This window comes from Elgaria multicarinata, chromosome 1 (genome assembly GCF_023053635.1).
Source record: "Elgaria multicarinata webbii isolate HBS135686 ecotype San Diego chromosome 1, rElgMul1.1.pri, whole genome shotgun sequence".
Classification (NCBI taxonomy): Eukaryota; Metazoa; Chordata; class Lepidosauria; order Squamata; family Anguidae; genus Elgaria; species Elgaria multicarinata.
Genome location: NC_086171.1, coordinates 100,826,084 through 100,852,479, shown reverse-complemented (window position 1 = coordinate 100,852,479; position 26,396 = coordinate 100,826,084). Strand labels below are relative to the sequence as shown.

Here is a 26,396-nt window from a genome sequence, read left to right as displayed (position 1 = left end):
ATAACCCCAGAACTACAGCTCTTACGGTTCCCTGGGAGATGGAATGCCTATTAAATGTGAAAATGTTGCAGGCCCAGTAAGTCTCTCCTACCCTTCCTGTCCCTGTCATGGACAATCCCAGCTGTTTTGTTATATCTGTAGGTTCTGACTGGAGCAGGATGCATTTTTAACAGAGAGTTTCTGGAAGGGAAATGGTTCTTATCCCAGTTCCCTTAAAATCAGTCCTGTCGGGTGCCCCCCTTCTCTTTATCCTGAAGACCCTGGCCAACAGGAGCAGCCATTAAGAAGCCCTGGCCATTGGCTATGAAATATTATGCAGGATACATATGAAAAAGAGGGCTTGCTACTGAAATGACTTTCTCCCACTACTTCTCCAGTGGCAGTGGCTGCCTGCAGTTTGGTATGTGTAGCATGTATTCAAACATTCCCTCATCAAGTTGAACATTAAAACTGCTCTCAGATCAAACATTGCTTCGCTCCACTATTTGTTTAACTTGCTTTAACTGGCCATTAGCCTTTGACCTTCCGTGGCCTTCCCACCCACTTTTACCTCCCCTCTCCTTGGTTTGGCTCAGGCTGAGAGCAGAAAACTCAGCCAAGAAAACGCTTGCTATTTGGGATGGTCTTTGTCTAAAGCAAGGAAGACAGCGTCTTTTTCACTGCATTTTACTGGAGAGAAAGGCACAAGAAAGAGGTAAGAAATCCTGATTCCATATTTAACCTTTTAAAACATTATTTTTTATAAAACATAGAAAACAAAAAAAATGCATGACTACCTACACCAGAAAAAGAGAAATTATAACTTGTATAAAGGAAAAGAATGATTCAGCATTATTTCCTGATGTATATCATAAAAAGTTTCCAATTGGAGTTCTCTGTTCTTAGCTGTTTCTTCAATTCAGTGCCAGGCCAGATGAGATGACCTACCTCAGGTGGTAGATTTTGGGGGTACCATTAAATGGCAACAAATGATCAATTACCTAGTTTATACCTTTATTACAGTGTGGGAGCCATTTGAATTTCCTCCACCAAACGTTCTTGGGCTGCCTTGGCAGTGGGGAGAGCGGACATGATCAGGGCTGATAAAACTATGTTTGCTGTGGAGAAAGTAAAGGATAAGATTTTCTCCTAATATTGGAACCTGGGGTCATCCAATGAAGCTCAATAATGGGGGATCAGGACAGACAAAATAAAGTACTTTTTCATGGCTGCCAACTTAAATGGCTTTAAAAGTGGGTTAGACAAATTTATGAGGATAAGGTCATGACTAATATCTGTTAGTCATAATGGAATATACTACCTCCATGGGGAGAGAGGCAGCATGAATACCAGTTGCTCGGGGAAAAACACAGCAGAGGGCTATCGCTTGTGAGCTTCTGAAGTATCTGCTTGGCTAAGCAATGTTCCTGAATGTTCTTATGTGTCTGCTTTCAATGTCACTGTAGCCGAAAGCGTTCCAAACTTTTCATATTATTGACACACTTTTTAGACATGCATCATTTTGCAACACAGTAATTCAGTTTTGCTAGCAAACCGAAGGTTAAACTAACCCCTTATAAGAGATACAGACACATACATTAATTGTAATAATGCAATGTATGGGGACACAACATATCTCATGAAAACCTTTCATTTATATTCTTAAAAAGATATGATTTGCAAGATAATAATATACATTTCCAAGACTTTTCACACTGAACCAATTTTGTTGAGCTGCGATTGAGCGCGGTTGAGACGGTGTTCTATCAAAAAATTGGACCCATGGAATTTCTTGAATGCGTCACTTCAGGTGTTTCAGCCCGATTATGCATACTGCGCATGCGCAGTACCTGTATGATCCCTCGACTGTGGTGTGCATACACAGCTACGACGGAAGGGGAATATACTAGTGCACCATACAAATCGGCACCTTTGCTGCGTAAAAATGCATGCAAGTTGGTATTTCTTATTTCACATAGACTCAGAGGTTTCTCGTTACGTTCATGTGACACACCTACACACTGCAGCCGACACACTAACGTGTCGTGACACACAGTTTGGAAAGCTCTGCTGTAGCTCACCCCCAGTATCCCTGATCTCCCCATGTTGAGTGGGGAGGTCTGCCCAGGGATTCTGCTCATGTTCGCTTGAATGTAGAAGCCTCTACACAACAGGGAATGCTGCGTTATTAGGGTTCCTGATCATGTCAAGGATTCAACTGCTGCAGATCCCCTTATTCAACATGCGGGGCGCAAGAGCATGGGGGCCTTGCCTAGTGCTTGCACACTATTCAGCTATGATGCCTAAATAGGGATTTTGTATCTCCTGAATAGGATTGTATCCTCTGAGTAGGATTCCTAGGATCTTGCCTGTTGTCATCAACAAGTCCGCATATGTAGAATTTCTCCAGATGGTGTAAAAGCCAGAATGGACCACGACCCCTTTATATTAAAAAAAAAAAAACCATACCAAAAAACAGTGGCATGTATTAACAACACTTGGGAACAATATTTCAGGACTAAAACTGTTGCAATGTTATATCACTATTAACTTCAGAACTCCCAAAGCAACATCCGGAACAGGATGGGATGGTCAGAACAGCCACTTCTGAATGAGTGATATCAACCAAACTCACCATAACTCCATGGCAGGAATGCAATAAGCCACAAAATGTCCAAAGAAACTGCATTCCGATACCCACTCCACGCATAGTCCATATTGCGTAAAAAGGTCTGGAACAGCAACTTCCAAGTGAGGTAAGTCAACCAAACTCACCAAACACATATTACTAGGTGGGACAGATATAATAAGCTCCAAATATTGCACCGAAATCACGTTCCGATACCCGTTCCAGGCCAAAGTCCGTATTGGGCAAAATGGGCTGGAATGGCAGCTTCCAAGTGGGGTAAGTCAACCAAACTCACCCGACGCACATTACTAGGTGGGACAGATATAAAAAGCTCCAAATATTGCTCAAGCCTACTCATATACACTATACTCATGGTATAGAAAGCCACTATTCCTGCTGTGGGCAATGAAGAAGACAATACTTGTTCCCACTGAATCACTTCTAAAGTGTAATTTCAGCTCACAGGTAATGTTACCTCTTTGTTCTGAAACAAGAAGGGGATATCCTGTCTCTTTCGAAACCAGCAAACCTTTTAATACCCCTAGTGGATGGAAGAGCAAACTGCAGCCATCTTTAATTTAAAGTTGTCTATTATTAAACCAGCCAAAGTTATATTTGTCCATCTGAAAGCAATAGCAGCATGTCAGCTTAATCTTCCCCTGTGAGTGTAAGTCAGATAGTAGAAAGTTAAATTGTATGGAAGGTTTTAAACTGGAACACTTCAGGCTATTTATTTTCGTTTGATTCAATATAGTATGTCAATTTCTTGACAAGGATGCATAGGAAACAGGCATTCTGACATTCTAAATTGCAAATTGCACAGAATGACTGTATTTAAAATCATAATTTTCAGTCAGTTTCAATGTATGAATTGGGTTGATTTCACTATTTTGGAAATTGGCGCTCCATGGCTATGAGTAGAAGGAGTAGCAAACAAGCAACAAACTCTGTTAGAAACTGTCTCTGAAGATCTGGCCAGATGGGGCTATTTCCCAAAAGAGTTGGGAGCTGATTTGGTTCACCTGGAAGTAGCCATTCTGGGCAATTTGCGGAATACAGACTATGGCCCAGAATGGGTGTTAGAACATGGTTTTGGAGGTTATTATATCAGTCTCAGCTAGTACTTCGTGTCTGGTAAGTTTGGTTGACTTACCCCACTAGGAAGCTACAGTTCCAGCCCATTTTGCACAATATGGACAATCACTCGGAATGGGTATCAGAATGTGGTTTGGGTTGAGCTTCTGGTGCTTATTATATCAGGCTCACCTAGTATTGTGTGTCTGTTGAGTTTGGTTGACTTACCTCACTTGGAAGTTGCTGTTCTGGCCCATTTTGCACAATACGGACTATGGCCCAGAACAGGTATCAGAACGTGGTTTTGGTGCAATATTTGGAGCTTATTTTATCTGTCCCACCTACTAATATGTGTCTGGTGAGTTTGGTTGACTTACCTCACTTGGAAGTTGCTGTTCCGGCCCATTTTGCGCAATATGGACTTTAAATGCAATATTATTATTTATTATTATTTATTTATATAGCACCATGTAAGAGAGGGATGTTCAGCAAGCATAGTTTCTATCATCACAGTGCGACCATACCTCAAGGGGGGTATTTTGTTTTGGCCATACTAGACTCCCCTGGGAAGAATGACTATGAGCCATCTTAATATCACAGTAATTCTGATGCACAGCCATGCTGGAAGCAACACAAGAATGGTGAATTGCATGCTACTTCTAACAAGGCATGCAGCTAATGAACTTGTAGCTGCCTACTCTGCTTTTATGATGGACCTGGCTCTGCCTGCCAAACTTGAACTAATTCGTTATTTGCTCCAGTGCAAACAGTTGACATGGTGCCTTACAGAGTTACATAGGCAAAAATAGTTCGGATTCTGCCCACTGTGGAACTTACAGTCTAAAATAAACAATGGAGTTAAATCACATGCAGGAGAGAGAAGGACAAAGGTGGAAGGGGAAGAATGTGTCAGTATGTTGTTAAAGTTTGGTTACAGTTATGAAGGAGTATTTAAAAAATCAGCTAAAGGCAACACATAAAAGATGTGACTTGAAGGACAAGAGAGAGGTGACCTCATAGGCATGTTCAGAGAGGGATAGTAGAGAGAATGGGTGGAATTGTTTAAGGAGCAAGAGACCTTTGGTTGGCTGAGAGTGGCAGAGTTGGATCTGAAGCAAGGTGGACGGAGTCCGAAGCAGGCTGAGGTGGATTGGGGCCAGTTCGGACATCTCTGAATCGGCCTCTGAAGTGGGTTGGGATGGTCCGTGCACAGCCCTAGTTTGTTTGTTTATTACATTTATATCCAACCTTTTTTCCTCCAAGGAACCCAAGGTGGCATACATAATCCTCCTCCTCCTCCTCTCCATTTTATCCTCACAACAACAACCACCCTGTGAAGTAGGTTGGGCTGAGAGTCTGTGACTCGCCCAAAGTCACCCAGTAAGCTTCCATGACCGAATGGAGACTAGAACCTGGATATCCTGACTCCCAGTCCTACACTTTAGCCACTATTCCACACTGGTTCTCTAGTTAAACGTCCAATGATATGGAAGAAACTTTACTGCCCTTCTTAAAAAAAATAAGGAAAGAGCCAATCTTTCCTCCCTCAGGAGGGAATTCCTCAGTCGCATTACTTATACTGAAAAAGCCCTGTCTTGAGTACCCACCAACCTTGCTTCTCCAGCTGGTGGGAGATATAGTAGTATAATGATCACCCTGTTGTGGACGGGGCACTAAAGCTGAGAAAGAAGGGTTTCCCAAAGGCCATCCTAGTGAGCTTATGGTTGAGGTAAGATTTGAACTGTGAACTTGATTCCGTCCTTGGTAGCATGGCCACGCAAGCTCTGTACAGTAGTATTAAGGGTCCATCCATAAAATATGTCAGCATTCATAAGGCCCTTTATTCTATATTGGCGGGAAGCCCATAGCCATAAACATGAGGAGGTGTTTGACCTGACCAAATAGACATGGTCGCCATACTAAATGACAGAGATATTTGGGTTCCATATCTGATTCCAGTGAGAGAGGTTTCGTTTACTAGCCAGCAATCAAATCTACTTCTCATTGAGATAAAAAAATATCTCCTGTTTCCATAGCGTAGCACTTTAAGAATGTATGTGGGAGCCCACAGAGCTGAAAGTGCCTCCATTTTTTAAAAATCCCTCCATACAGAAAAATAGCATGTGGGCAGGAAATGTTCTAGCCCAGCTTTTACGTGGAGGAATTTTTATGGAGAAGCGTTCCGTCATCTTGAATCCCTATAGCCCATACTAGGGATGGGGTGGGGGGATTTGCTTGCTTCATATTTTAATGTGAACCTACCTAATTTATGCTTCCTGAGCCAATATACGAACTGAAACAGTTATCCTTTAGTATTCACACTGCTCCAAAATTTGCAGTGCAGTTCTCTGATTAAAAATGATATTCCGATATATATATATATATATATATATATATATATATGGGGAGATAGGTGAATGAAAATACTTGCAACGCAGACAAGCTGGAGCGTGTTCAGAGGAGGGCAACCAGGATGATCAGGGGTCTGGAAACAAAGCCCTATGAAGAGAGACTGAAAGAACTGGGCATGTTTAGCCTGGAGAAGAGAAGATGGAGGGGAGACATGAGAGCACTCTTCAAATACTTGAAAGGTCGTCACACAGAGGAGGGCCAGGATCTCCTCTCCATCCTCCCAGAGTGCAGGACACGGAATAACGGGCTCAAGTTAAACGAAGCCAGATTCCGGGTGAACATCAGGAAAAACTTTCTGACTGTTAGAGCAGTACGACAATGGAATCAGTTACCTAGAGAGGTTGTGGGCTCTCCCACACTAGAGGCCTTCAAGAGGCAGCTGGACTATCACCTATCAGTGATGCTTTAGGGTGGATTCCTGCATTGAGCAGGGGGTTGGACTCGATGGCCTTGTAGGCCCCTTCCAACTCTGCTATTCTATGATTCTATGAAATCTTTGAGTTGACATTTAAGACAACAACCAAATTGATGGGGAAATGGGTTGGAACAAATTCCAGATCGGAAAAATGAGGATCAGAGAGACAGCTGAATATGTCAGGATAGGGTCGTGTGCCCCCCGTACCCCCCGCACCAGGCATGTAATGGAGAACCATCATATTCCTGCACCCTCTCCTCCCTGGTTAAGTAAGCCAGCTTAGGCTGAAGTGGTAGGGAAGCCACTTCAGGTTAAGTACAAAGTAGAAAAAAGTAGTGTAATGTGGCAGTGCTATGGATCTTGGCAGAATAGAAAAGATGGAACTGTCATGTCTGCAAAAGATGGGATGTGAAGGAAGGAAGACACATGAATAGACTGACATGTTACCAGGCACTGAATAAGGCATCCACATTCCTAGAGTTAACCATACCTAGTAACCATTACCACCTTACTACATCTGATCCAGGAATTTCCTCTTGTAACCATGTAGACTTGCCATTAAAAATAAAATAAAAACCCTATATGGCGGGGAAATTTAACTATTGGGTTCCAGATTAGAAGTACATGTGGGGCTAGTAGCAAAAGCAGAAGGAATAACAGGAAACCTTGGTCAATGTACTACTACTACTTCCCCTTAGGATGGCTGGTCCATATAGTTTCCTTGCTCTCTCTTGCAGGGGCAAATTGGTCAAACAAGTGTTTGGCTGACTTAGGGGACAAGGGGCCCTTGGGCCAAAGCTGTTTGCTGGGCCCCCAATTGCCAGCCTTGAGGCAAAAGAGGTGTGGAGAAACTGGCACCTGCTTCACCCCTCTTCACTTGTGCCTCAAAACAGCCCTTGAGGAAAACTCATTGCTAACCAGGAATTCTCTGTGTTTAATTTGTTTTTGGCTGGGGAATGGTGTATGTGTTCCTTTTTCTTTGTGAAATATACATCTCTTCTTATTTCGTACCCCACCCCTCTCTCGCTTACAGGAAGATGCAGCTCCAATTACTCCTCCTCATCTGTTTGTGGTCTGCTGTAGCTCCACAGCACCGCTTAGTAAAAGATGTATGCACTGCCAAGCCAAAGGATATCCCTGTAAATCCAATGTGCATTTACCGCAGCCCGGAGGGTGCCAGCTCTGTGCCTCAGAATGCCCCTCCCTATATAAACCCCCGTGTCTGGGAGTTGTCCAAGGCCAATTCCCGCTTTGCTACTGCCTTCTACAAGGACCTGGCCAGCTCCAAGAATGCCAATGAGAACATCTTCATGTCACCACTCAGCATCTCCACAGCCTTTGCCATGGCCAAGCTGGGGGCCTGCGGCAACACCCTCGAGCAGCTAATGGCGGTAATGTGGGGCTCGGGTAGTGTGTTTGGGCCACCTTGTTGCTTAAGGGTGAGCCAGGCTCACCTGTTGCTACTGTAAGCAGGGCTTGTTCACCTTCATTAGCTTGGTTCAGTTTATTTATTTTTAAAACTTAGGTCATTGCTAAGTAAAAATATCACAGAACAGCATCTTATACTGTTATCTCAGTACTGATCACAACACTTTTTCACAATAAATTATCTCCTCGCTAGAGCATACATTTGAAAGTAGAAATGTATTCCTCATCTTTTGTGCAGCAACTGCAAAGAATGCTGACTTATATTTTACGCCTTTGCCTCGGCCCGTCAGTAGATATATGTCTTATTTAAATTGGTCCTACTAAAGAACCTGATGTACACCCCAGGTAAGATTCTTCCTCTGCTCCCTGCCTCTCTTGGGCCATAGCTAGACCTAAGGTTTATCCCTGGATCGTCCAGGGGTCAGACCTGTTCATCTAGGGGACACACAGGGGATCCAGTGCTCAGGCAGGGGCGAACCCTGGAGGATCCCAGGATAAACCTTAGGTCTAGCTGTGGCCTTGGTCTGTATATGCATGTTAAAGTTCTAAAGATCTCATTTATGAGCTTTCAATTGCCAAAAAAAAGTAAAGGACGTTTCTTGTCTGTATGGCTATGGACCATAGTTATTTATAAGGACCATATCAGAAAACTTGGCATATCTCATTCTGGGGGCCTCTATATCTCTGCAACATGGGCTGTTCAGTGGTCTTGCTCAGCTCCTATTTGTTTCAATGGGGCCTGTACAAAAGAACTTCCCAGTGAATCGTGCCCTCCCTGACTCTTCTGATAACACCTACCAGCACTGTCACATTCTTAGACTGCTTTCCAGAGGCATAATGCATTTATAGTCAATTGTGGAGACCGTTATTCGCTAAAATCTATTCAACACATAGTTACTTTTCTCCCCCTCCCCCAAAGCACATGCATAGAAAAAATGTTGGGATGTGCCATTGTAATCTAGAACCATATCCTTTCCTGCTCCAGTATGACTCCATGACCTGGGTCTACTGCATAGCAACGGTAACCAAGGCTATACAAACTATTTGAGTTCTTGAGACCCATCCACCTTTTCTGTTTGTCCTCCAGTTTCCTTTCTCATTACTCTGTTTTTCCAGGTTTTTCAGTTTGATACCATTTCTACAAAGACGTCGGATCAAATCCATTTCTTCTTTGCTAAACTGAACTGCCGACTTTACAAGAAACTCAACAAATCCTCAGAGCTGGTGTCAGCCAACCGCCTCTTTGGCGAGAAGTCCCTAATCTTCAATGAAACCTACCAGAATATTAGTGAGGTGGTTTATGGAGCTAAACTCTTGCCTTTGAACTTCAAAGTGAGTCTTAAACGTATAGGAATGCTGGTGCTAAGAGCTGAGAATATATTTAGAAGTTTCTTTTGTTGTAAGGCATTCATTATTGTAGGGTGCATGCTGATGTAGAAAAAGTAGTTGGTGGTGTTTTCTGCTATGGCTGAGCTCAGTTTCCCCCACATACATCTTTACTCCTCAAGTGGCACATGGGCTTGTCTGCGAATTCAGTCCGGATTTCCTCTTCTTCTTTGCCCCTGCTCCCATTCTTCTGCTGGGCTGTCCTTGTAGTCTTATTTGAGTAAACCCTTGTCCAGTGCCTTAAATTACATTATGATTATGATAATCATCCTATTTTAAAAATATTTTTATATGCTTCTGGATTTGGATGCAACAGTGGACTAGTTCCATCTTTTTTATAAAAATGTTGAGACATGATAGCACTCTTCAAATACTTAAAAGGAGGGCCAGGATCTCTTCTCGATCCTCCCAGAGTACAGGACATGGAATAACGGGCTCAAGTTAAAGGAAGCCAGATTCCAGCTGGACATCAGGAAAAATTTCCTGACTGTTAGAGCAGCATGACAATGGAACCAGTTACCTAGGGAGGTTGTGGGTTCTCCCACTCTAGAGGCAGTCAAGAGGCAGCTGGAAACCATCTGTCAGGGATGCTTTCAGGTGGATTCCTGCATTGAGCAGGGGGTTGGACTCGATGGCCTTGTAGGCCCCTTCAAACTCTGCTATTCTATGATTCTATGATTTACATAGGCTTTTTTAAACAAGCGATTTATATCATGCTTGTGACTGGCCACTCATGGAAGTTTGTGGGTCATTTTGATGACATTGTGAGCCTCTCGCTCCTTTTCCCAGTTAATCTGTTCTAGGTTTTCCTAGAAACCTAGGAAAACCCGATTCTTCTGAAAGTTGCACTATAAAACATGCATTAGAGGGCACTCTTCCCATTCAACTATATGAGCTGGGAGGCTTTAAATTACAGGCCACATGGTCGCTGGTCGCTTCCTTGCGTAATTTTAGTTTTTGTAAATGCGGAAGAGAAGCAGGAAGCAGAGAGATGGTAAGGAAACACAATTTCCCCCTGTCTGAAAGCACTCGGTGCCTTTTCTTTCTGAAAGGAGCCTTCCCTTGCCTGTAAGGAGACTGTCTAGCTGCCCTGTAGATTCCTGCACCCCCCTCCTTCAATCTGTCCACCCAGCTTGGGTGTGGGAAAAGTCCCAACCATTGAGCTGCTGGCTGAGAAACTGTGTGGGACAAGACTGGACTAGTTCCTAGACTGGGGAGCAGGGACTTGGGCTTTGCTGTGTTCTGGCTGGTAGTTCTATGAGGTGAGCAAGCCAAGGGCCCAAGATACATTCAATCTCAAAAAAAGTCCTCCTGAAAAACGATGCCAGCGAACTTGACAGTGACACATTATTTTACAGCAGACAGTCCTCTATCTGAAAAGCTGTCATAGACAGTCTTCTATTTGAAGGTGTTCTCCATGTGATGAGCTGCACGTACCAACTCCGGTTTAAGTCATAAAACCGTCAGGGGAGAGATTGGGTGTCTTGAGGTTGCCCATCAACAGTTAGCGCCCGGTCAGCAGACTGAGCAGGCACACAGCCGATTTGCTCAGTCTTCCTCACTATGGAGAGATTTATGTATTTCTACTTAAGTTATAGTTATCTCTAAATTTGCATTTATAAATATCTAATGTAAATTGATGTTCTCTTTTGTCCTCCTTTTTGGTGATGCGTAAGTGGCTACCCTACATTATATGAATGGGGTGGATCGTCACGTTGCGTTATATTGTGCATATTCACGTTCACAGTGCCATGCGTGTTCAGCACCCTTATACATGCAGTCACTCCCCACATAATGCCTTAGTATGCATGCAAGTGCTATTTATGACATAGCAAAAAATGGCCCTCCTAGTTTTTTCCTGGCTTTTTAATCCTCTCGTTCCTCCAGCTGACCGAGGGGCTAGATTTTACGGGCCTTTAAAATTCTGCCTGGTTGTCAACTGTGATCAATTCACACAATTCTTAGACACATGGCCAGCCAGTTCTTTTTCTAAATAGGCAGATGGTTTTGTCTTTATAAAGAAAAATTCCATTCCCACTTTAGAGCCCAAGGATTGAGAGATGATAGTGTAGGCCTGTTGCTGAGGAATTTCAACAGCATTAAGTGTGTAGGATTTGCCTCCTTAACCAAATGAGAATACATAAATCAGTTGTCAGGGAAATTTCAGATTCTGCTATAGCATTTGGTGACGTCACATTTTCCTCTGCTTTTGTTATTGTTATTCTCACTGAGGTTTGAGAAAAATATCTTTTTCTATGTGTTGCCTGCTTTTTAGGAGAAGCCAGAATTATCAAGGGCAGCCATTAATGATTGGGTGGCAAATAAAACAGAGAAGCGCATCACGAATGTGATCCCAGAAGGCGGCATTGATGACAGCACTGTTTTGGTTCTGGTCAACACCATTTTCTTCAAGGTATGGATAAGCTGGTCTCCATCTTCCCCTGTTCACTCTATGCCCCTGTGTACATTCTGTAGTCCCTATTCCTTAGGGTTGAGGACTGCCCTTCAGTCACTCACATGTGGAGGCATGAGGAAATATGCAAGGTGGATGATGTCTAAGCCACCCGTGCTTCAGCTTGTGACTAAGCATAATTTCTCTGAGCCTGGTAAAAAATTGAAATAGACTCTCTCCCCACTGTCCCAATAAAAGGCCTTGTCCATTTTGAAAAATTGGAGGTTTTGTTCCTTCTTTGGGTTTTTTTTTTGTTAAGCTATCTATGTTTCTGGCTGCCTGACTTGTTTTTATAGCTAGATCCTTCAGTATGGCATATATCTAGGGTGACCATATGAAGAGGAGGACGGGGCTCCTGTATCTTTAACAGTTGCATAGAAAACGGAATTTCAGCAGGTGTCATTTCTACATTTGGAGAACATGGTGAAATTCCCTCTTCATCACAACAGTTAAAGGTGCAGGAGCTGTACTAGAGTGGCCAAATTTAAAAGAGGGCAAGGCACCTGCAGCTTTAACAGTGGTGATGAAGAGGGAATTTCACCAGGTTCCCCATATATACAAATGACACCTGCTGAAATCGATCCTCCCAGAGTGCAGGACACGGAATAACGGGCTCAAGTTAAAGAAAGCCAGATTCCGGCTGGACATCAGGAAAAACTTCCTGACTGTTAGAGCAGTGCGACAATGGAATCAGCTACCTAGGGAGGTTGTGGGCTCTCCCACACTAGAGGCATTCAAGAGGCAGCTGGACAACCATCTGTCAGGGATGCTTTAGGGTGGATTCCTGCATTGAGCAGGGGGTTGGACTCGATGGCCTTGTAGGCCCCTTCCAACTCTGCTATTCTATGATTCTATGATTCTATGAAATTCTCTTTTCAATGCAACTGTTAAAGATACAGGAGCCCTGTCCTCCTTTTCATATGGTCAGCCTACATATATCTAAATTACATGATTATAGATAGCCTTTTTAGACACTATTCTTGATCTTAAGATCAATTGGTAAGGTCTATGCACTCTGGATACCACAGACCTAACTTAGGGCCCAAACAGTCATTACTTTTCTATTTTTATTCTACAGTCAGTGCAGGGGGACTGTTCCGAATTGAGAACATGTGGGGCAGGGGAAGCTTTAACTCTCCCCTCCCCTGCTATGAGCCTGATCTGGATTGGGGGCCCTGTGCCCACCCCACAGTAAAAATGAAAACATAACAGAAAAGAAGATGTAAAGTAATGCCTTTTTTGACCCTTAGTTATTCACCTTTCTTCTGTGGCCTGTGGAACTTATCAGTGGCTCTGACTGCTACTCCTCCTGAGGGGGGGGTCTCAGTGTCCCTCATTATTACGGTGCTAGTCCCATTTTGCAGATAAAGCTGCTCGTGTTCATGCTGACTTGGATGCCATCTGAGGATCTGAGATGGACAGAGCTAGTATACCATCTTGTCATGTTATGGATACCTTTCAGCTTGTGCATTTACACAGGATGTGGACAAGCTGCTTGAACGACTGAGGCTGATTTAGATTCTTTAGATTCTTGTCTTGTGAAATCTAAAAGAACTGAGCTGGGTACCTGGACCTCCGAGGGAGTAGCCTCCTTGCTGGACGGTGAGGTCCTTACAGTTTTGAAAGAAGCCATGGTGAGGTCCATGTTGAAGAAACCAAGTCTAGATCCCAAGGTTTTGGATAACTCCTGACTGGCGTCAAATTTGCCATTCTTAGACAATGAAGGGGCTGGAGTGTGTGGTGGCCTCACAACTCCAAGCAGTGTTGGATGATACTGATAATTTAGATCCATTCCAATCAGATCTGTTATGGGATGGAAGCAGCTTTGATTGCCCTAGTTGATGAGTTACGCTGGGGAATAGCTGAGGGGAGTGCAACCCTGTTGGTTCTTCTACACCTCTCAGTGGTTTTGATACCATTGGCCATGGTATCTTTGGATCATTTTTGTGGATTGGGTTGGGAGGCAGAGTTTCTAAGTGGTTCCAGTGCTTCCTGAATGTGCCATCTCAGAAGGTGGTGCTGGGAGTTTTCTGCTCCGCCCCATGGCAATCAGCTTGTTAGGTGCTATAAGATTCCATTCTGTCACCTGTGCTTTTTAACATGAAGGTTCCGGGGGGAAGTTGTGCCACGACACAGGCTCTTTACAACAGGCCTGTCCGCGGACACTCCCTGCTCAAGCAAAGCACCACCACTTTATGAGCCTGAGGTGAGGGACAAACACCACCTTTCTACAAACTATGTGGAGAAAGGAGTTAAACAGGAATAATTTCAGGAATAAAAATAATGCGCTGTGAATTATATGTGCTGATGGTGAATTGATGTCAGAATGGGTGTTATATGTATATAACTGCAGATGATAAATGCCAAGGAGACAAGTGGGATTTTTGTGGTAGTAAAACAAACTGAATAAAAATTTATTTCAATGTTCACAAACTTTGTTTCATGATAAAACTTTTCAGACCCTTGTTAAAACCTCTCATCCAATCCTTTCTCTCTTCTCATACACGCTTTCCTTTCTCTCACACCTTCACTCTTGAACTTTCTTTATTATCAGGATTGTTTAATATACACCAACCGACTATCTGTACACTACACTCAAAAGACAACCCTCTTTACCCTGATCCTCTAATACTCTCTTGAACCAAAGTACTTAAAAAACACACACACCCTTATCACCTCAGTCATTCCCTTATATATCCTCCTCCTAAGATATTCAGTCTCCCCCCACTCAGGTCAACATTCTAAACACCATCAGTGTCATCAGTATGTGGATGGTTCTTAGCTCTATCTCTCATTTCTATCTAAACACCCCAGGGAGGCTGTTGAACTCGTGTCTGGAGGAGGGGAAGATGAGAGTAAATATGCTGAAACTTAATCCAGACAAGTGGAGGTACTGTGGGTTGGGAAACCAACTACTTTGGATGGAGGTCTACAACTGATCTTAGATGAGGTTGCACTCTCCCTAAAATACCAAGTGCTTGGTCTGGGAGCCCTTCTGGACTCTGTGCCAAGTGGGGAAGCCCAGGTTGCTTCAGTGTCCAGGAGTGCCTTTTACCAGTTTATGCTAACTGTGGCCCTCTCTGAAGAGGATGAACCTTGCCTTAATTATCCATGCACAGCTTTGATTGCCCTAGTTGATGAGTTACGCTGGGGAATAGTTGAGGGGAGTGCAACCCTGTTGGTTCTTCTACACCTCTCAGTGGTTTTGATACCATCAGCCATATTATCCTTTTGGATGTGGATTGGACTTGGGAGACCTGGTTTCAAAGTGATTCCAGGTCTTCCGGAATGTGCCATCTCAGAAGGTGGTGCTGGGAGACTTCTGCTCCACCCCATGGCAATTTCTGTGGGTGCCACAAGCTATCCATGCACTAGAGGCATTCAAGAGGCAGCTGGACAACCATCTGTCAAGTATGCTGTAGGGTGGATTCCTGCATTGAGCAGGGGTTGGGCTCAATGGCCTCATAGGCCCCTTCCAACTCTACGATCCTATGATTCTCTAGTGAAAACTAGGCTGAATTGTTGCAATGAGCTGGGGTTAGGGGCTTTGTGTACTAAAACTGCTTCTTCTGCCCAGGGTTGAAGCCTGTGGTGGTTAGAAGTGCATTTCCCCTCTCGGTGAGAGACAGGGGGAGAACTGTTTGAGGCACTCCAGTTTAGAGACGGAATGCGTATGAACTAGCAAAAGTAACTGAATGGCTGGGAGAGAGCTTATTTTCTATGCTGCTGTTGGGTTGACAAGCATGATGTTCTATATGTGACCAGTGGCTGATTATACTACAAGTTGTTGTCTGTGATTGTGTTGGGTTGGCTGTGGATGATTGATTGGATGAATGGAGTATGTGAGTTGAATGTTTGAGTGTATGTTTGAGTTGCGAGTATGAGAGTGTGTGAGAAGTTTTAGTGTGACAAGGATGTGCTTAGAAAATTCAGGGTAGGATGAGTCACAGATGTTTATATGCTCTTCCCCTTCCACCATCCTTCTCTAGCTCTCACGTTTCCAGTAGCTCATCCACTGAGCCCTCCTGTCTTGTGGTGCTGCTATTTAACATCAGGTCAGGCTGCAATAAGACGGCCCTCATCCATGAGGTATCTGGTGCCACCATCTGCCTGATTTTGTGGGCTTAGTTTCTGTTGTTGTGGCCTGATGTCATGGACAAGGTTCTTGCAGCAAAGCAACCGATCATATGCTTTCTCAGTTCTTGCCCCTCCTGGCTAATAAAAGCTAGCTGAGGGTGTATTGTGAAAAAGGGATTTACGTAACCCCCTAAACTGCTCAGTTGGATCAGGATGGGGCAGCTTGGAGATTATGAGGAGGAGACAGGAAACACAACCAGTTTGTGAATAAAGCAATACAAGAAAAGCAAGCGCAGGTATTTCAGAGAGTCTCACACCCTCTTTGGGCAGAAAACTTAGTTACAAAACACTCACAGAGTTACATGAGCCCTCTGAGGGCAGAAATGCTTTAGAATTGTGCAAGGCTGGCCAATCAGGAAACAGAGGCCTATGGGTCTCCCCTTGCTTTCAGTGGGCAAAAGGAGAGTCACGCCAGAGAAACTCCTTCACCCTCCTCTCTCGATCGGTAGCGCAATCCTGAGCTGTACCAATCCAACTGAGTTGTGGTAGCTGAGCCTCCTGGATTTCCTTTAGCTTCCAATAGGCAAAAGGAGGCAAAAGGAGAGTTGTGCTAGAAGGGCCCCTTTCACACCCCCTCAGTTGGTAGTGCAACCCCTTAGGAGTTTGCTAACCTCCCGGTTGCAACTGTGGCACTGTTTCCCCAGTTGTTTCTGTTGGATTGTACAATCTCTGCCCGTCTGAGTCTTGGAACATGGTGCTATTGGATCCCCGTCTGCCAAACGGCAGGAGGGGATTCACGCCAAGGAAACACTTCCCTCGCCCCTCAGCTGGATGTACAACCTGGTCTAGAATTGTGCCGTATGACAGAGCAAGACAGCCCAAACCTTATCTTTGTCCTGGGCGATTCATTCCACCCATGAAATTCACCCATAACATATTTATGGGTTTCAGATAACTCTCCTCCTGGCCAAGGAAGAAGCCAGTGCTGAAAAGTTTGGATGGCGGTTCTGTTTCTCAGGCGCACCTAGGATCATCAAAACAAACAAAACACAAAAACAAACGAAAAAGCCACTCCCTCCCAGAGCAAAGAGAGTTTAGGGTTTTTATACCCTTGGTTCCTCGGTGCAGCTTATGGCCACAAGGGAGATGCCTTAGGGTGCTCTTTGTTGATAATGCATCACGTCTAGATCTGGAATGGATTGCTTTGTGACTGTTAGATTGACAGCGTCCCTTGACAGCGTCTCCTGCCTCCCTGGCAACTCCCAAGGTTGGATTTAGCGTGCTAGGTGCCTTTTGAGTTTTGTTATTGAGAACATCTGGCACCCTCCCCCCAGTGTGGGACCATCTCGGTCCTGTTACTTCAGAGAATTCAGGGTGCCTGGCGCATATCCCATTTCCTCCTTTCATCTGCCTTTCCCAGAATCTTGAGGCCATAGACGTGCCTTCACAACAGAGCCCATGGGATTGCCGCCCTTGCTTCTCTCATCCTGCCTCCCTTGCTATTGCCCATTGACATTTGCATGTTTTGGCAACATAGAGACAATCAGCTTATTTACAATTCACGTTACATTTCGAGGTCATTTTGGTATGTATCTCTTTGCATTGCATCACATTTGTTACATTTCAAATGAGATCTAGAATACACAGCGGGGCCAGTATTTACATCTGAGAGGAAACACAACTGAGCTGGCAACTTCTTTGATAGCAAAGGAGGGTTTTTAAAGAAAGGGGGAATTTTCAGAGCCTAAGCAGCACATAGGCAAACACACATTTCCCCCCAATTTGGGTTGTTCACAAATCCAACCTAAAATCCACTCGTGACAGTATCACAGGGTGGGTGAATGCTTTTCTACAGGAAGGAGTGATTCCTGCTGTCCTTCAGGAGGCAGTAGTGCAACTAACCACTCCTGAAAGATTCCCACTCTGGACCCAAGGGTATTAGACAGCTACTTCCCAGTTGCAAATACTCGTTTCTTAGGGAAGGTATTGGAGAGGGTCGTGCTGCAGGGACCCTTGGAGGACATTGATAATCTAGACCCATTCCGGTCTGGGTTTTGTCCTGGTTATGGGACTGATTGATAGTCCTGATGGATGACCTTTATCAAGCGAGGGACGGGGGAGTGCAAACCTGCTAATTCTTCTCGATCTCTCATCAGCTTTTGACATCATCGACTCCTGGATCGACTGTGGGATGGGCATTAGAGGCACTGTGTTATAGTGGTTCCAGTCCGACCTGCAGGGCCAATTTCAGAGAGTAACGTTGGGTGACCATTCCTCAGCCCTTAGCAGTTGAGCTTTTGGGTTCTACAGGACAACATCCTGTATCCAATGTCATTTAGTATCTATATGAAGCTGCTGGGTGCAGTCATTAGGGTATTTGGAGCCAAGTGCCATCAGTATGCTGATGACACACAGCTCTATCTCTGTGATATTTGAATCAGGAGAGGTTGTGCAAGTCCTCGATCAGTGCCTAATGAGCTCAATGAAGGTCAATAAACTGAAATTGAATCCTGGCAAGTTTGAAGCCCTGTAGGTGAGCGGTTCCCATGTCTGTGAGACAGGCTCATTGCCTGTTCTGGATGGGGTTTGTAGTCTGGGAGAAGTAACCTGCTTTGCATGCAGAATGTCCCAGGTTTGATCTCGATCTTCTCCAAGTTGGGCGAGGAAAGAATCCTGCCTGAAACCCTGGAGAGCTGCTGCCAGTCAGTGTCGACAATACTGGGCTAGATGGAGCAATGGTCTGACTTTGTATAAGGTAGCTTCCTATGTTCCAGAGGGAGGCACACTTCCTTGTCTCTCTCAAGCTACACGCATCTAGTTTCTTGTGGAAACTCTTTCCTCTTGCGCTGTTCTCGAGGAGGGCCTGGTCCAACAGCTGCTGCTGTCAATCTCCTCATACCTTACAGGATTTGGACATCCCATGTAGATACAAGGAAATGTTTGCACAAACTTTCCTCAAGTGTCACCTACAATTCAGCTTCTTCCTTTCTTCAAGCTTGAGGGCGGTGGCCCTGCAGCCTATCTGAGCTCCCTTACATATTATAAATACAGGTGGGCGTTTACTAGGGCTCGCTATAATGCTCTCTCTTCCAAGGTCACAGAAGGCAGATATCAAGGAATTCCAGTCCCCCAACGGTTATGCCCATGTGATTCAGGTGAGATAGAGACATCCTCTCATGTGCTTTTACACTGCTCGTTCTACACAGAGGCCCGGTCAGGCTTAATCCATCCTCTACCACAGGACTTTCCAGGTAACACTGAAGAATTTTATACCAAGTTCCTCCTTGCCGATAGAAACCCCTCAGTTACCTATAAGGTTGCTAAATTCTGCCACTTGGCTATGAGGACACGTCATAACCTATTAACCTCGGAGGACTGTTAAATCTCTGGGAGATGGGAACTAAGGATCTGTACTACTTTGTATGGTTGCTGTTGCTGGATTAATGTTGTGCTGGTCTCGGACTGTAATAAAGTGATTTGATTTGATTTCTTCAAGCTTGCAACCCAGGATGCCTTCCTGCTCCCTGACCTGTGTGGGGACAAGTAAAGTATATTTACTCCCACATGCCATACTTCATAGAATCGCAGAGTTGGAAGGCGCCTACAAGGCCATCGAGTCCAACCCCCTGCTCAATGCAGGAATCCACCCTAAAGCATCCCTATCCAGCTGCCTCTTGAAGGCCTCTTGTGTGGGAGAGCCCATGACCTCCCTAGGTAACTGATTCCATTGTCGTACTGCTCTAACAGTCAGGAAGTTTTCCCTGATCTCCAGCTGGAATCTGGCTTCCTTTAACTTGAGCCCGTTATTCCATGTCCTGCACTCTGGGAGGATCGAGAAGAGATCCTGGCCCTGGTACTGAGTGACTCCTTCTAGACACCTCTTTCATGTTTCCTCCTCTCTCCCTACCAACTTCAAGAACATGGGTAGGCTGCAGAGGAAAAGGGGATGAGCCAGTTGGGAGGGATTGCTTTTCAGCCCATCTTTACAAGATGTGATTGTACCTCTCAGTAGGCATGGATGGGAGAAGATGAATTTGTGTGTCCAAATCTTGTTTGTGAATTAATTAATTCTTAACCTGTGTTATCCCCCACTTCATACACAGAGTATAAAGGCCATAACTAGAATGGACTTTCCACACAAATCTTTAGATGCCTTTTGTGTGGAAGCTCCTCATTTGGGCAGTTCCTTTATTAGGACCAACCCAAATGCCACAAAAAAATTGCCCAGGTTTTTGAGTTTTTAGAACTCTTCATCAGGCTATTTGGTACAAAAAGCAAGGGATGGGGAAGGAAACAGAAAAGTCCCAAAGTTAGGTCAGATATTATGGCCATGAGATCTACAGTTTAGACCCAGGCTCAAGAGAAAGATTGCAGATTTTATTAGTCCCTGTAGGTGTTTCAGGTATCAGATGATGCCTAGTAGTCTGCAACAAAGAAGCCGTGGCTGCTACCCATTTCTGACGACAAAGTCTGTCTGTAACTCAGATCTGTCTCTTGAACATGGAGAAATCAACAGGTGTCTGGATAGATAGCGAGTAGAAGTAAAGGGGGGGAAATGATAGTCTTTATATTAGCAAAGCCAGAGATTAATTTTGTGTGGTGTGATGGGAAGAAAGTCAACTGAAGCCAAATTGTGGTGATGTTACCAAGTGGTTTGAGGGAATGGTATCAGGTTACACCTAACATTTTGGGACAAAGAAGCAATATATTAATCGCAGCGATACAGAATTATGCGGGGTAATTTTTCTAGATTCATACATATCTAACAGGCCATGAGCTTGGGTGGTAGAGGTAGGAACTGGGGCCAAAGTGAATTGCACTGTTCAGTCCTGATATCTGACAGATTCTGCCTGATTGTTCTGCTGTCTTTTTAATGCATTAATCCAGGGCCACTGGAAATCAAAGTTCCGTGTTGAAAACACAAAGATGGAGCTGTTTTACCGAGCCATATCTGAGCCCTGCTCGGTGGCTACAATGTACCAGGAAGCCATGTTCCGTTACGCCTCCATCTCAAGTTCCAAAGTGCAGGTGCTGGAGCTGCCCTACAAAGGGGACGACATTACTATGGTGCTCATCCTGCCCTTTGCGGACACAAGCCTGGCGCAAGTGGAACAGCAGCTGACCTCAGAGAAGTTGGAAAGCTGGCTGAACTCCCTGGAAGAGGTCTCCCTCACGGTACATCTGCCCCGTTTCCAGATGGAGGACAGCTTCAGCCTGAAGGAGAAGCTGCAACGAATGGGGCTGACGGATCTCTTCCATCCTGAACATTCCAGTCTGCCAGGTTAGTCCAGAAGGGCTCCTGCAAGGCCCAAACATTTGAGGGAGGGGGTGAGGCTACCACCCACATGACATGATCCTATCCCATACATACAATCTCAAGTCATGAAAGAACAGTTTATGTTTTAATTCTCAAATTCTGTTTTCTACTAGCTGTACACGGCGTAACATACACCGTTGTTTAAATTATAGGGTTGGATTACTTTAATAATAATCTTAAAGTTTATTAATTAAATATCATCGCGGGGGTGCGGGCTGCTTGGAGGCTGCCGATACAGTGCCGTCTGGCAGACCTGGGGGGCAGCGAGGTCGAGGGGAGGGGGAGCAGGTGTCCCCCTCTCCCAGGAGTTCCTGTCAGCCTTGGGCCACCTGCCCAGCTCGCATGAGATTAGGCCGGGGCCTGAGCTTGCAGCAAGCAAGCGGCCTCCCACCTGGCCACCAAGGGCCCCGGACGTGCCTCGCTCATGCTCCAGATCATGGAGCTGCATCCTTCGGGGGAGGGGGGAGCGAAGAGGCAGAAGGAGGGGATAGAATTACCTTGGAAATCCCGGAGGAGTTGGGCGAGGGGCTTAGCAACCTGTATCAGCTGAAATTACACATTACTGTTGCTTAGCAACCTGTATCAGCTGAAGCCTGTACGGAAACATACCTAAGCATTTTATATATAGAGATATTTCTTGAAATTACACTGTGGCTCACATCCCCACCACCACACACACATATACCTTATCCTGTAAAACTTGCTGACCCTTTTGTAACATTTGGGTTGGCAGCAGCACTGACTCCCACTGCCAGGGCTGGCATCAAGGGTAGGCATGGCTGCCCAGGGGCCCACTGGCAAGAGCCCCCAGGAGTGCAGCCTGCTTTTCCACCTGCCTCTCTCTCTGACCCAGACAATGGTTGGGGTGGTGGAGGTGGGAAGACGTAGATGCCACTGCCTGCTTGCTCATTGGTTCTCTGCCTATCAAGCAAGCACGTAGAAGCAATTATGAGGCAGAGAATAAGGAGCAAGAGCAGCTGGTTACCGTGGCAATGAGAAGGGGTAGACTCACGGTGTGTGTGTGTGTGTGTGCGCGCCTTGTCTAAGGGTCTTCAATGCTGTGGATCAGTGACCCTGATTATTATGGTGTTTTGATCTTCCCTCCTGCCTATGCACAAGGAATTCTGGGCACGGTAGTTTCTGAGAGGGCATGTCACACTGGGAAGCACAAATGCTTCTGTCTCTCAGGTTACACATCTTAGTTCAACTGCACAGACTCTAGAACACTGTCCTTTCTCTCCCACTTCCCACATGTGGGCCCTGGACTTCTGTTCTTGGAGAGGGGATAGAATACCTGTTTGCCCCTTCCAGTAAGCCAGCCTCAACCTTGTGTCTTTGATGTGTAGAAACTGGCACCTGCTTAAAAGAAATGGTAAAAGCTTTTTAGACGTCAACTCAGTCTCAGAGACTCTGAAGGTTAACAACCTGTATTCCAGAGATTCTCATACTTTAACATAAAAATGAGTTTCTAGGCCTAGTGGTTGTGAAGACATGTTGGCATGAGCATGCTTCTTCTCGAGGAGTTGCTTGTGGCTTCCATGCTCCACTTGTCATTCCTTTATTATATGCAGCTGCATTCTCCTAATCGCACCTTCAACACCCCTCTTGCTTATCTCTACCTTCATCAAAGTGGCTTACAAGACTCAAAGCAACTTACAAAGAAGTTCATGAAATACATAACACAATGTAGAAACAGCCCCAAAACATAAAATCAATTTCAGACAATTCTTTTCTGGACTGATCTCAACAGCCCATCATGTCTCTAGTCTACCTGCGCATCTGGCAGATACAATGAAGGCCTTGCCCTTTAGTCCAGTGTACAGTTGCGTGATCTGTCAGCGTAGAGTCTTCAAGCCAAAGCCAGTGACGAAACTGAGATCTCTGTGAGGGGTGGGGGTGGGGCAAGATGAAAGCTTCTTCCCCCATCAGTGATCCCGATCCTGATCTCTATTGGCAATGAGGAAACACTGATCGGTTCTCTGCTCCACCTCAGCTGGGTGCTGCTGGAGGCAAGTTGGCTCCATGGGGCACACAGAGAGCAGCCAAGAGTTGCAAGTAAGACCACCTGTGGCCTAGACTATCAGCATACAAACAGCCTTTCAAAGATCCAGCTCCTGCCACTCTGAATTGGGGAAGCAGGAGCTGACTACTGTATCCTGCAGGACATCCTAGCCACCGCCCACCTGCATTTCTTCTGTTACAACTGGCTCTGCAACTGGCAGCCAGCAAAGCTTGTGATGCAGCGGGGGGGGGGGGGGAACCAGTGGCTGCAGTTGCTGCCAGTCAGTGTTCACCATTTGCACCCTCCCCACAGCTTCTCACACCCTGCTAGGAAAAGCAGTGCTGGAGGCGTGACCTAAAATAATCTCTGGTGAGTGTAAATCCTCCATCATCTTTATATAAGCTTCCAGGATAGAATATTTTACCTTCTAGAGAACTTTGTTTCCTGACTGAATGTTAACATTTTCACTAAGGAATCAAGTTTAAATATTTGTATGGATACACCACAAATTTCTGTGGCCTTTTGCTTTCTCCCAAAAGGCAGTTTGCGTGCTCTCAATTTACAATCTGTTGTCGTTTTCAGGTATAATTGCAGGTGGCAGACCGGAACTTTACGTGTCTGAAGCTTTCCACAAAGCCTCCCTAGAGGTAAGCCTGGCCTGGCTTCCTTTCCTGCCTCCCCCCACCCCGATCTCTTTCTTTTGTGTTAAACTTTGGTCATGAAAAGATAACCAGTGAGTTTAAAATGCCAGTAGCACAGCTCTTTAATCCTGGAGCTCTCCAGAATATGACCTGAAGTGGAGACTGGACATTGAGCAGGGCACAGTTTTAATAAGAAGTCATTTTGCATCAAAGGTTTTATTTATTTATATCCCTCCAAGGAGCTGATGGGACACCAGGTGTGCCTATGTACAGCAATTGCTGAGAGGGAGGGTGCGCTTGCACCTAAGCCATGTTTGTGGGTTCCCCTTGGGCATCTGGTTGGCCACTATGGGAACAGAATGCTGGACTAGATAGGCCTTTGGTCTGATCCAGCCTGGCTCTTCTTGTGTTCTTATGTCTACCCCTCCTTCCCCTGTAGCCCTGCCCTAGAACTCTTCAGAGGAAAGCAGCCCCATCTACTGTTACTTTCTACTGTTAGTTTTTCCCTACCCTGTGCCTGCTTACCCTACCCTGTACCTGTTTGCATTCTCTTCCCCTCCTTATTGTTTTATTATGATTTTATTAGATTGTAAGCCTATGCGGCAGGGTCTTGCTATTTACTGTTTTACTCTGTACAGCACCATGTACATTGATGGTGCTATATAAATAAATAATAATAATAATAAATCCAGAATGGGATGGGAGTTGGGCAACTACATTTTTTGGAGGTGTGCATCTCTAAGAGAAAATGTGACTTTAACAAAGTTTGTATCTAGGCAAGCCATCCATAGACTACAAACTTGTCTCCCCGCCCCACCTTTTGACTCTGCTTTGATACAACAAAACATTACAGACCTTTGGCCTTGCAGAGGGTTAACCACCCTCCTACTGGAGAAGCTGCATTCTCCCCCTTCGGACCAGGTCTTGTCCACTCCAGGCATTTTGCTTAAAATATCTCATTTCTTTCTCAGTTGACCTATTCAGCACAGCAGATGCTCTGTGTTGTACAACCTCTGTGTAGGGGGATTACACCCAGGATTTGTGTCCAGGTCACAGTGGAATAAAGACCTATGGGAACTGGGACAAAAGACCCAGGACTATAGAGTCCAGCTTGTGTGTTCTCCACTGCAGCCATCAGGTGGGCCTGGAGACACCAAGGGTGGCTGCAGTCTTGTGCCTCTCCATTGATAGACTCAACATTCAGCCTGAATAAAACAACTGAGAAAGATAGCAGGGAGGTCTGGGTTCTCAAGCTTCCCTTTTCCCAAAAGGATGGCTCCGTTAGGGACACCCACTCATTTTGGACAGGGAGAGCAAAAGAAAGAAAAAATAGAGTGGAGTCACATAGCACATTATCATTAGGGCTCTTCCCGATTAAAGCAATCCTAGCTGATCATAAGAGTTTGTTAGTCAATCAAGCTTGCATATGGGTAATATTGTTTTTAGACAATGCCTGCTAGAACGCATGCATGCGTCCGCTTAGGAAAGTCATTTTCCAGATTGAGAGCACTGGAGACCATGATCTTCCTTACTTGAGAACATCAGCATTAAGGCTGCAGTGTTTCATTGATTAATGGGTTAGATTCATTAACCAAATGTTTTTTAAAATGTTTTTGCTATGGGTACTCAAAACCATAGCTGGCTCGCTCCCTCTTGGGGCATGCCCTCCTCTTTCCTCACATAGGAGGGGATGTGCAGGCTCCTGGGATCCACATCTTGGTGTGTGTCCCTAATTCAGTGTGCGCCCCTCTCTCTCTCCAATCGGCAGGTGAATGAAGAAGGCAGCGAGGCAGCAGCTGCCACGACAGTCATCATGATGGGACGCTCATTCCAGTTCAACAAACTAGTCTTCAATGCCAACAGACCTTTCCTGGTGCTCATACGGGAAGTGGGCATCAACTCTATCCTCTTCATGGGCAAAGTAGCTGATCCTTGCTCTTAACGCTGTGGTTGTTTTGTGATGGCCATTTGTAAATCCATTCTGGACAACAGTGCGTCTCGCGAATAAAAAGGTACTTCCCCCACCTCGCGCGCATATTGTGACATGCTCAGTAAATGCAGCCGCATATGTAACCTCGCCACAGAGCCCCTCTTTTTTCTTTGTAAACTACCTGGGCATATTATCGCTCAAATGCCTGCATTTGAGCTCTGCTCCACTAGGACTTGCAGAAGCATTTGGCACAGAGAAACCTCCTTCGCTGGAGGTATTTAAGCAGAGTTGAGAGATGGCCATCAGCCAGGGATACTGTAGCTGCACCTTGCAGTGCAGAGCCTGCACTGGGCAGGAGGCTGGACTACATGATCTCATAGTTCCCTTCCAAGATTCCATGACATCTTTTGATGACTTCTGTGGTGTTGCCCTTTTAGAAACACATCTCTACATTGCTGAGGAACCTGCTATTAGAAAATAGCTACCAATTATCAAAGACCATATATCATTTGTGAAATTATAGGGTTGGATTACATTTTGCATTTGCACTGCCAGAAAGGCAGGCTTCCACAACTTGTCACCCACCAAAGCGAATGCAGCTTGACAATCTCCTTGTTTTGACAGCCACAGCAAGAGGTTTTTGCTGAGCCCCTG

General features: G+C 45.1%; 1 protein-coding gene across 2 annotated transcripts; it reads left to right on the top strand.

Moving 5' to 3' along the window:
* The first annotated feature begins 571 nt into the window (after window positions 1-571).
* SERPINC1 (serpin family C member 1) lies at window positions 572-25,889 on the top strand. 2 transcript variants are annotated; one of them, XM_063133937.1, is made up of 8 exons: window positions 621-694; window positions 2,536-2,735; window positions 7,543-7,900; window positions 9,054-9,269; window positions 11,599-11,736; window positions 20,740-21,133; window positions 23,754-23,818; window positions 25,581-25,889. In XM_063133937.1, the coding sequence occupies exons 3-8, from the start codon at window positions 7,547-7,549 to the stop codon at window positions 25,752-25,754; spliced, it is 1,341 nt and encodes a 446-aa protein (XP_062990007.1). In that variant the 5' UTR covers window positions 621-694; window positions 2,536-2,735; window positions 7,543-7,546; the 3' UTR covers window positions 25,755-25,889. The 2 variants fall into 2 exon arrangements, with proteins under 2 accessions (XP_062990015.1, XP_062990007.1); XM_063133945.1 differs by lacking the exon at window positions 2,536-2,735 and having other exon boundaries at window positions 572-694.
* The last annotated feature ends 507 nt before the right edge of the window (window positions 25,890-26,396 follow it).